Genomic DNA, 11971 nt, shown 5'->3' on the forward strand with positions numbered 1-11971 from the left:
TGTCATCAGAGCTGTAGAGTGGCTTCCTTGAGTTCTGCAGAACACTCAGCAGAGTGCAGGTTGAATTAGGAATTAGGACAGTTCCCAGATGACAACGAACCACATGTTTAAAGGGAATACCTATTATGCAAGTGCATTTGAAGCCTGTGTATCAAATATCACCTATAGAATGGTTCTCAAAAAGTTCATGAAAGGCAAGCAATTACGTGTTTACACCCTTTATGGCTTCATTAGTCAAGTCTGAACACCTTTAATTAGTGATGATTTACAAGTTAGATAGTGTTTAAATTTATCTTACAGGATCTGCTGCCTGTGTTTCAAGGGGGTGGAGCATTTTTGGAAGCCCTCTAAGGAAAGGAAAGCCTTCTCATGGCAGACTCTTGTTTCAGAAACACCATTTAAGTCCTAACTGAATTTCCCTAAACAAGGTTGTTTCCACAATAGGCCCCTTTTCTTTGGATTTGCCATCCTCTGTTTACTCACTTTAAGAGTATCCAGATGATGTCATATCTAAAGGACTGCCTACGTTAATGTGATTCTACCAGCCCATGAAAAAGGGAGGTCTGCTATACTTGCCCCCACTTGCTGATGCTCATATGGTGTCCATGAAGCTAGTGGCCTTCCCATAAAGCTAGTGGCCTTCCCATCCCCCAGGCCAAGACATTTTACTGTATAAGGTCAATATGAGGCCCTTCCCATCTGCAGGTTGGGGCTCAGCATTCTCAGGCCCTGCTGCTGGGTGAGCAGTGCTGGCATGCAAGAGCACTCAAAATATGTCAGCAAGCCAGGCAGTTGTGACAGGGTCATCCCCAGCTCCTGTGAAGAGAAAGTAATGCTCCTTTGGGAATATGAGCAGCATACCTCAGTGAAGCAAGGAAGGGCAGTGGCAGCCAGCAGCAGAGAGGCCTGTGGGGAAATGGCCGTAGGCAACTACCTCACCCTCGTAGAAGGGCCATCCCTGCACCAGGCTCTGGAATTCCCTCCTTTGGGGTTGTGCATGGAACCGTCTGGCCCGGTTCGGTTCTAGTCCGGACCGGACTTGAACTCGATCGGGCCAGTTCGGTCCAGTATCCCCTCAACCCCCTTCCCCCAGATCAGCTCTGTCTGGGGTGTGTGTGTGTTCATGAACGCTTGTGAAACCAGCCCCCGAACGGCCGGTCGGGTTCTGCGCGGTTGCAGAGGGGGCAGTTCCATTCGATATCTGACCATTGAACCAAACAGGTTCAATGTCGAACCAGTTCTCATTTATCTCCTCTTGGCTGCCTTGTACAGCAGCCCCAGCAGGTCAACACAGGGCTGCCCATCATCTTGGCAGTTGTATTTATGGCTTGTATTTGATTGCGTTTATTGGGGTGAAACATTCTTAACCTCTCAGGAGAGGTCCTGAGCAAAGACTACTACAGGGGGAAATGTGAAACAGCCGCCAAGATCCAATGCCAAGCACGTTTTTCAAAAAGTAAGGTTTTAAACTTTGTCCCCACCCTTGATGGTTGTGTCCAGGAATTATCTCCCATGAATGTAGTAACCTTACTCTCAAACAAGAAGTCCTGTAGAAGTTCTATCTTGCTCTGTTCCAACATCAGAAATAACAGGTTTATCTCTGCCCTAACTCACAGACATAGCATTCGATCACAGCTCTGAAAGTGAGCCTATAAACACAACAACTTTCACGAGGGTGAACCGAATGTAACAGGGCTTTTCACTGGGAAGGTGTGAATTTGATTTCCCTGGGAAGGTGGAATTCATGAATGCAGGGGTGGAAATTTCCCCACCCTTTTGTGTTTTTTCTTTTTCTTTTTTAAGTTCTGAGTAGGACTGGGTCTCACAGATTGCCAGCCTTGCTCCTCTACTCTGGAAAAGCCAGCCTGTAATGATCTCTGCCACACCTCCAACTAAATTAATTTACTTTTATATTCATTTTCAGAATAGCTGCAGATCAGGTTCTTGACACCTGGAGGGGCTTGTTAAGTTCTGATTCCAGAGACATCCAGCATATTTACGTCCCAGGCAGGTACAAGGGACATTTGAGAGCAGTATGCTTTCAACTGTAATTTATCCTGTTATTTTAAAATTTAATTTTGGTTTTAACTAAGCTTTGTTAGCTGTATTACAGATTTTTGAATGGAAAGTCAGCATTTACATTTTTTCCTGCTTACTTGCTTGCTTAAATAATAAATTAATTAATGCTATGAGGAGAGGAAACTTCCCAACTAAGGAAATGTTAAGGGTGTAGTCAACTATCCATTAACCATCACCACTTTCTCAATGTTCCTCGAAGAGTCAGATACTAAACAACACACACACACAATGTTCCTGGTTACTCAACAGGTAAGTTCGATCAGGGGCGGAGCCACCATTGGACAAACGGGTTCAAAGATCAATCCCCCCACCCCAACATTTTCACTGATGAAAATAGGAACATAACTCTGAATGTGTAGTGGGCATAGTGAAGCAACCTGGGAGGTGTGGTGTTTTTTGTTAATCCATTCTTTGATCCAGGCCAGCTTTTGAATGGGACTCTAGTTACTTGTATTCCAGTCCTGGAGTAGAGGCGGGGCTAACAAACTGCCAGCAGCAAGAGCACTGAAATGCAGTCTGCACTTGCCTCTCTGTACATAATATCTATTTCATTACACTATTAATATTCCTGATTCCACTGCACTGCCTTTTCCTTGCATACCACAACTCTTTCCCTTGGATTCTACAGGAGGCATTGTGTACAGTGTTCCCTCTAAGGCGTGTGCACCAGCCTGCACTCACAAGGTTTTTAATGTCTGCTCACTTAATTTTAGATCCCTCTCAGGTTGAATCAGGAAGGCCCCATTCTGGATGCACATCCGCACACATTGCCTTGATACTCCTAGGATTTTGCATTTCGGATTTTTTTTTTCTTCATTTTGTTTTCGGCTGAATCCGAAGCCCCCTCAGTTCAGATAGGGTCCAAAATGAAGTCCCCGAAACCCCCAATTTTCATTTTCAGAGCCAACTTGCTCTGAGTCCGAAGCCGAATTGCAGGCTGCCAATCTCCCTGCCACTTCCCCCCTCCCTTCCACCTAGTCCATTCCCCGTTGTTCTGTTCTCCTTCCCCAGTCTGTTCCTCACCTTCTGTTCTGCTTCCCCAGTCCATCCCCGTCCTCCTCTCACCACTGGCAGCTTTCCCTCCCCGTCCCCTGGCAGCGCTTTCTCTCCCCAGCACTGGGCTCCCTCCTTCCCTCCCCACCATTTTTGCCTGCCCGCCTCCTCTGTCAGGGCCTGCCGTCGCCGCCTCACCCCCACTGCCCACCTCCGCTGCTGCCTCCTCCTCACGACCCAACCAAAAGACAAAGTTAAGCTCCCTTCTGCTCCGGAAACTCCCTGCTTCCTGTCCATCCCTGCTCTCGCCTGCCAATCTGCAGGCCTGAAGGGCGGGAAATTTAAACATAGCTCAAACATAGCTTCGGTTTGGAAACAAAACTTTTCGTTTTTTAATTCTTTGTTTCGTTTTGTGTACAAAACACCCAGAAATGGCGTTTTCGGGCACAAAACATTTTGTTGCCAAAACGTTTCACACATCCCTAGACACTCCCACCCAGAACAAAACTCATTCCACTCACAGATGGGAAACATTAGAGAGAATACTGATGGTGTACAGTGCATAGTGGGTGTGGCCAAGGAGCCTGGGAGACCAGATGTATCGATGCTGACAACAAACATGCTACAAATGGAAAGCTGGTATTAAAGTGCATGCAGAGCATATTATTCCAGTTTACCAAAGTAGATTAGCCTAGCTCATATCCTCAAGGTTGTTGCAGATGTAATAACCAATTCTCATATCAGGTATTATTGCTCAAGCACCCCACCCTCTTTTAGACATTGCTGGAGACTGGATTCAACCCATTAGATGCTGTCATAATGCTGGGTCACCATTTGCATGCAGGGGCATCAGGAAAATGATGTCTCTAACTAGGGCTGTGCACAATCACAAATTTTTGCGACTCCGTTTTGATCCAGAACCACAGATATTGGTTCTCAGCCCTTTGGACCCATCAGAATGTCAGGATCAGATTAGGGATCTGATTTTTTATTCATGAAAATCCCTATAGAAGTTGTAAAAGAATGAGGCATAAACCTCTTCAGGATTGTAAATAATATGTGTGAGAAATCTGACTGGACTCTGTGTTCCTGGCAGGGTCAAAAGTCTATGCCTAGTTACTTCTTCTTTTGCTTCACATTTAGAATATCAGTTGAAAGTTTGGTTTTGGAGGGAAAAGATATTTTGAAAAACGGAGGGAACTTTGAGTTGTTCTACTGAATAGTTTGAAAAACTGTGGAAGCAAAAATATGAATAGAGAGAGAGAGAGAGAGAGAGTTTGGGAGAGTGGAAGTGTCAGTCTGCAGCAGAGTCCTGTAAGATTAGAGTTCTGGAGAAAGCCAGTGTGCAGTTTGGAAAAGAGGGTGGAGGAGAGTCTCTCTGAAGACACAGTTGGAGAACCAGAGCTGAGGAATTACAAGCACAGGCTGAGATGATCAGTGCTGTGGCTGCAACAAGAGTGGTAATCACAAGAAGATGCAGGCTGGGTCGAACCTCAGGCCTGAACTGTGACCAGGATAAGAGACTGCACAACAAGCCAATTGCTGAGAAGAAGAGGGGACTAGGGGTGTGCATGGAACCAGAGGCGTGTCTAGGGAAAATAGCGCCTAGGGCAAACACTGAAATTGCGCCCCCTGTCCAAGCATCTGACACCCATCTTTCAGATAACTTTACCATACTATCAGCTGAAAAATACAAATCAAGCTCATCAATCTATTAATATTTCAAAAACTATTTAGCAGTGGATGTAGCCAGACCAAAAAATGCTGGAAAACTACAAATTTCAGGATGCTGGGGCTCATGAAATACCCAAATACTATGTGGAGATGTACTTGGAAAACTAAACAGAAGTGCCTGTCTAATTCTCTACTATGCATTGTAGCATCACTATTATATAAGTTTTTAAAATAAATGGAGAATTTGACTTTTCCCAGAGACTCTGAAATAATTAAAGGATATGCAGAGTAAACTGTGTCACTGCTTAGAATATATTCTAGTCTTTCAGAAAGACAGTTAAAATGAGAGAAAGAGAGCAAGAAACTCCCAGTGGGCCTTAATACTAAGGATTTGACACTGATTCAAAGACAAACTCACCATTAATAGCCATATTATTAAGATATCACATTTAACTCACTTATCACAAGAAGCAAAGTAAGAGCAAATGAATAAAATCCTACCTCATAAGCTTCAGCTCAGTATTCACAAGCCCTGATTCTCTGTACATAGTGGCAATCTGAATATGTGTACAGTGACATATTATATTAAATTTTTTAAAAAATCTTTTTAACCTGTAGACCATTCAGGGCCTTCCTAAAGGCCATGGCGAGTCTGCAAAGGTTCCCCCTCCTCCTGCTGGCCTCTAGGGCCTCACAGGGACCATTTGAGCATGTGCAATGGCCATTTTTAAAACTTTATTAAAAAATGGCATGGCCTAGGGTCTCACAGAGGCCATTTGAGAATGCACGGTGGCCATTTTGTTTTTGGTGGACATTTTTTTTTTTAATTAATTTTAAAAAATTGCGCCCCTTTCAAGTGGTGCCCGGGGCACATGCCCTGCCTGCCCTACCCTAGATACGCTCCTGCATGGAACCAGCTGGCCAGGTTCGATTCAAATACGGGCTGGACTCGAACCAGACCAGCCAAGTTTGGTCCGGCCCCCATCGAACCCCTGCCCCCCAGTCTGGTCCACGTTTTTTAAAATAAAAAATAAAAAATAAAAACCTGTAGCTCCTTCGCGGGCTTCCTCTAGCCACGTGGTGGTGGGGGGGATAACCCTCTGATTAGACTGTTGTTCTAACCTTCTCACCTGTTTCCTGGACCTCATTTAATGCTCTTGTGCCTGGTTCTGCTTCTGAGGGACTCCTTGGCTTGACATTCTTGCACATGCCCTACTCTGGACTACTCTGTCTTGCCCCACAGCCCCAGTTCACTGGCCAGCCTGCACCTCCCTGCTCTTGGCATTCCCTGGCCTGGCTCCCAGAACTATGCTCTCAAGTATCCCTATCGATGACCTGACACCAAGGGAGATCAGATTTTTATTTACAGTCTTAAACCAGCAAAACAAATGCATTACAAATACAATGTAGCATACTGCTCTCAATGTTTACAAATACCAAACAATTTACTGTAACAGATTATTATTATTACTATTACAACTATATCCACTTATCTACAATAGTTAATCAACATTCTCAGACATCAAGTTTGGAGTTATTTCATGATGGATTCTACGAGCTGCCATGCAATATTTAGCAATATATGTCAGAGTTGAATTCTGATCAAGCAAAAGATAAGATACATAAGAATCACCTGAATATCCTGGTGTATTTACCAAAAAAAGTAGTATAAGAGTTTTTCCTCTTATATTACTCTTTGGGAAAGAGCAATACAGTCATCCCTCATCCCTTGCCTATCGCGGTTTTCCCTGTCACGGATTTGAGTATCCACAACTGGGAAATTGTGACTGCCCTCCCCAGCTGTGATCTGGGTATCCGCGGTTTGGCAATTGTTTTTTTAAAAATTGGATTGGGAGGGTAATTTTGGGGCTCAGAGCCATAGGGTCATTTCTGGGGGTCAGGGGCCAATTTTTGAGGTTTGGGACAATTTGGGGGGTCTGGGGATGATTTTGATCATTTCTGGGGGTCAGGGGGACATTTCCAGGGGTCAGAGGATTCTTTCAATTTTTTACCTTTTTTCCTGTAATTTTGTGACCACAATTCCCCTAGCCCCATTTGCTATTGAAATCAATGGTTCATCTACCACAAATTCGCCAACTGCAAGGGTTTTCTGGCAAGGGACAACTGTATAACAGGACGTGCCCTACTGTTGCCACCGATGCAGAGCCGCATGGACATATTTAGTCTACATATGAAATCTTCAAGAAAGAGAAACAGACAAAATAAGAACTGTGATTTACCAGAGACAAATTCCAGAAACTAAGAAATGTCTGGAGCTTTTGCGTTCTTAACCATACACTTAAATACCTTTAAAATCAAGGGCATTGGGGGAAAAATCTGGTTTTCTCTGGATTTGACCCTTTGTGCATTCATAACTTGGGAAGGATCTTCCAGAAATGTGCATAGGGAAGGATAAGCCTTCATGAAAGTCAGTGGTAGTTTGAATCCCGAGTGGTTTTACCACCATCTAGTGAGAAACACATGAACATCATAAGAAGAAATTACATTTTTAGTTCTGGATTACTGTCTTCTCTTGCTCTGTTGTTCTGCACCAGGAATACTGCTGGGGTAATTGTGCACAATGTAACTTGATATATCTAAACTAATCACTACTGTAAAGCAGTATGAATATATAATATGAAATATAGATTAAGGAGAGAGAGAGAGAGAGCGTGCGCTCATCTAAACAAGCGTGAAAGAAACACCATATAGGGACACATGGAGGCATTCTGCTGCTCATCATATCAGCCTAATCACAGTGGCTGATATGATGAGCAGCATTGCCTAACATATCCTTTTAATGTTAATGATAGTACTTTGAGTAATAATTTCATTATATTTTAATTATAAATCAAAAAAATAAAGACACACCTGTTTCTTCAGGTTTTTAGTTAAAAATTAAAAGCCTGAGGCTAACATTCTAAACTTTCTGGAAAAATTAAAAACTAGCAGATCGCCAGGGCCAAATGGCATCCATCCAAGAGTCATTAAAGAACTCAAACGTGAAATTGCCGACCTCCTTGCAAAAATATATAACTTATCCCTACAGTTAGGCTCTGTACTAGAGGACTGTAAAGTAGCAAATGTAACACCGATTTTCAAAAAGGGATCCAGGGGTGATCCGGGAAATTACAGGCCGGTTAGCTTAATGTCCGTTCCAGGAAAATTGATGGAAAGCATCCTCAAGGATAAAATTGTTAAGCACATAGAAGAACAGGCCCTGCTGGGGGAGAACCAGCATGGCTTCTGCAAAGGTAAATCTTGCCTCACAAAGCTTTTGGAGTTCTTTGAGAATAAGGGTGTGGATAAAGGTGATCCAGTTGACATAGTATACCTGGATTTCCAAAAAGCTTTCGACTAAGTTCCTCATCAGCGACTTGTCCCCTTATCCGATAACTGCTAAGTTTTCTCAAGTTCCTCATCAGCGACTCTTGAGAAAACTTAGCAGTCATGGGATAAGGGGACAAGTACACGTGTGGATTGCTAACTGGTTGAAGGACAGGAAACAGAGGGTAGGGATAGATGGAGAGTTTTCACAATGGAGAGAAGTAAGAAGTGGGGTCCCCCAGGGATCTGTACTCGGACCAGTGCTTTTTAATTTGGAGTACTGCATACACTTGGAGTACTGTGTATAATTCTGGTCACCACATCTAAAAAAAGACACCATAGAACTGGAAATAGTGCAGAAGAGGGCAACCAAGATGATCAGGGACCTAGAGCACCTTCCTTATGAGGCAAGGCCCAGGCTACAACACCTGGGGCTTTTTAGTTTAGAAAAAAGATGAGTGCGGGGAGACATGATAGAAGTTTATAAAATCAAGTATGGTCTATAAAATCATGCATGGTCTGTAAAATCATGCAAAGTGAGAAATCTTTCTCTGTCTCGCGTAAAACAAGACCCAGGGGTCCTCCCATGAAATTGATTGGCAGGAAATTTAGGACCAACAAACGGAAGTACTTTTTCACACAATGCATAATCAACTTGTGGAATTCTCTGCCACAAGATGTAGTGACAGCCAACAACCTGGATGGCTTTAAGAGGGGTTTGGATAACTTCATGGAGGAGAGGTCAATCAATGGTTACTAGTTGGAGGCCTATAGGCCACCTCCAGCCTCAAAGGCAGGATGCCTCTGAGTACCAGTTGCAGGGGAGTAACAGCAGGAGAGAGGGTATGCTCTCAACTCCTGCCTGTAGGCTCCCAGTGGCATCTGGTGGGCCATTGTGTGAAACATGATGCTGGCAGGGATGTAGCTAGGAGAGAGGGGTTCATCCCTCTCCCTGGCGGCCCCTTGGAGTGAGGGAGGTAATGAAGAAAATAGAGATCGGTAGGGCTTGGGTGCCCTCAAGAGCTGGGGGCCCAGGTTCTTTGAACCACTCAATTATAGCTACATCCCTGAATGCTGGATTAAATGGGCCTTGGGCCTGATCCAGTAGGGGCTGCAGGGCTGTTCTTATGATCTTAATTTTTTCTAAGTGTTTTAATTGTTTTTCATTGTTGGCTGTTTAAATTTCTGAATTTTATGTGAACCACCTGGGGATGCTTCATATCAGACAGTTTATAAACCCAACAAACAAACAAATCATATAAGACACAGAAACACATACACACACCTTGCTGAGCATTTGTGATTGTTTTTTGAAGAGCACCTGTATCTCTGGTTATTGTGCAGTATAAAAAGTAACTGCACTAAAATGTTTTCAAAATGCAGTTGTTTTTGTTTTTGTTTGTTTGTTTGTTTGTTGCAATTTAATCCTGAGCATATCAATAGAATTGTTGAATCATGAAATGTTAGAGTTGGAAGGGACTTCAGAGACCCAAAATAGATTGAGGATTGTATAACTCTACAAGAAAGAAAGAAAGACCACAAAATCTGAAGTTAGACAAAGGACAACTCAAACCATCATTGCTTCTACCAGACTGTAGCAGTGGCTCTAAGCATTGCAAGAAATGAACCCTCAGAGATTCTACTCTACAGGTCCAGACTGTTTGTCTTCTAGCCTTGAATTGTTCAGCAAGGGTTCCTCTTCCATATTACCATATCAACACTCATATTGATATGAAAATGAAGAAAACCCAGAAGGTCAGCCATGAAACAGCAACAAGGAGAATAAGGGCTACAAAACCCAGGTACTGAGCTACTTCTGCATATCCAGAAATCTCTTCTACATCCAGGATTCAAAATCCCAATGGGCAAGGAAGGAAGCCCTTTCTCCCATCCTACAACAAGCAAAATTAACAACATATTCCATGAAATACAGGAACTAAGAATTTCCTGGCAGATTTGAGAGCACAAAATAATCCCCAGAAGCACTTCAAAAATGTGACTGTTGGCTGCCAGCAAGCAATTCCTCAACCAAGCATAGCAAATAGATAGCACAGGTGCATTTTCTGACAGTAAAGAAAAAGGAGACAGACACTTACCACCAATGTCCATATCCACTTTGTACTGAATGTTGTGGGTGTGAATTGTTCCTAATGTCCACTCCTCAACCCTGTTGCCAAATTCTCTGGCATCACCAAAGTAAAAAGAAGATTGAATGTACCCGCTGGGATGAATCCTGACTTGAACAGCCCCATTTTGGTGAAATATAAAATCCCAGATATAGTCATAGTTACTAACTGAAGATATGGCCCTGAGGACAAGAACAGAGTCAGCCAATGCTCCATAAAATGGAATCAGTATACTGGTATAGTGGCGTCGCACAGGCATCTCAGCATTCTGCTCAAAAATGCAGATGGAATTTTTGCGGGTGACGGGTGATGAGGAATCAATGAAATAGTGCCTGTCCAAATAGGTAGCCAAGTAAGGACAATCCACACCTTGAGTGAGTGTGAAGCTGTTATATCCAAGTCCCCAGCTGATGTCCATGTACCTGGTCAGCATTAAAGCTGGATTGTTGGAGCCATAGTGGGCACTTGCATCTTGTATGCTTATCTCATAGACTATCCTCTCACCCTTGAACCTGAGGTCAAAAATACGTGGTCCCCTGTTAGCATCCATCCCAAAGGCAAAACTCCAGCCCATGAAGATAACTTGATTATTCTTTATGCTGTAGCGTGGCTCACGGGGTTCATACTGCAATGGACCTTGTCCCTTGGGTGGCACCCTTGGTTTCAGTGATGAGTATCCCCCATTTAGAGGAGCCTTTTTGACTTTGGCCACTTTAACTTGACCCTGATTGTATTGCCTCTCGATATCTCCCATGTCCTCAAAGTATTGTCCATTATAAAACACTTTCACCACCTTCCACTGAGAAATATCCAGGCTGCTGATATCCACCTGAACCTCCAATCCAACTGGATGCACATGATAACCAAAAACATTTTGGAACTGACACAGCCAGATCTTGCGATCTCCTGATTTTAATCCTGGTGGCAATGCAAGCATAAAAATCAGGTTGATTCCATCGAAACCAATTACTTTGTGCATAAAATTTGGGGCCTTGGAGTATTCATTAATGGCCAGAAAAAGAAATATTCGTATCAAGTCCATTTTCAAAAGAAACCTGCGGTAATAGGGTACCTTTCCTCCATACTTCTGCACTGTGACGTCTTGGTGGTATGTTGGCTTTGGAAGAGGACCCACCACATACTCTGTGACATTTGGATCCTTCTGATTTCCAAAATAGACCACAGTCAGAGCTTCTCGTGTGGGCCTGATCCCTTGATGGTCTAGGAATTCCAGCACCTCTGCTTTGGGTGGAAGCTGAAGGACGATGGAATATATGCAATTGTCAGACGGCTTGGCCTGAGGAGGATCTACCAGTGGCACCCCCAAGTTGTATTCCAAGTACCTCTTCACTTGGACCATCTCTTTTGGAGTTAAGTCATCAAATACCAGGCTGTGGTCATTATGAGCTGTCTCCTCAGAGCTCCCCTGCCTCTCCCAAAGCATGGGTTTCCCTCCTCTAGTTTGGGAAAACAAGACTATGATTAATACTATGGCTGTGCATATCGCTAGGAAAAGATAAGCCCATTTCTTATTCATTTTCAGCAGACTGATAGAGTGAGTTCCTTAGGTTTTGCAGAACACTCAGCAGAGTGCAGGTGGAATCTAAAAAAAAAGTGTGTTTAGAGTCCCTGGTGACTGTCAACACAATGTTAAAAGGGAATGTGGGAGGACACCTCTTAGGCATTTGAGTTTCAAAAGTATAATATTCTCTTGCCTTAACAAACAACGCCTATACAGTGCTTCTCAAGCAGTTTTGTTCTCATAAAGTAAT

At 43.4% G+C, this 11971-nt stretch overlaps 1 protein-coding gene across 1 annotated transcript; it reads right to left on the bottom strand.

Annotated features, from left to right (window-relative positions):
* Positions 1–6825: 6825 nt before the first annotated feature.
* LOC128350619 (primary amine oxidase, lung isozyme-like) lies at positions 6826–11643 on the bottom strand. Its single transcript, XM_053309012.1, has 2 exons — positions 10170–11643; positions 6826–6944 (listed from the first exon to the last, which is right to left on the bottom strand). The coding sequence occupies exons 1-2, from the start codon at positions 11641–11643 to the stop codon at positions 6826–6828; spliced, it is 1593 nt and encodes a 530-aa protein (XP_053164987.1).
* Between the last annotated feature and the right edge of the window lie 328 nt (positions 11644–11971).

The sequence above is a fragment of the Hemicordylus capensis genome, chromosome 3 (assembly GCF_027244095.1).
Source record: "Hemicordylus capensis ecotype Gifberg chromosome 3, rHemCap1.1.pri, whole genome shotgun sequence".
Lineage (NCBI taxonomy): Eukaryota > Metazoa > Chordata > Lepidosauria > Squamata > Cordylidae > Hemicordylus > Hemicordylus capensis.

Bases quoted from the DNA above. Each gene is read 5' to 3' on its own strand.
- LOC128350619 (XM_053309012.1), bottom strand. From the start codon at position 11,643: ATGCTTTGGGAGAGGCAGGGGAGCTCTGAGGAGACAGCTCATAATGAC. The intron at 6,945-10,169 runs GTAAGTGTCTGT...TCTTTCTTGAAG, and splicing joins AGTGGATATGGACATTGGTG to ATTTCATATGTAGACTAAAT.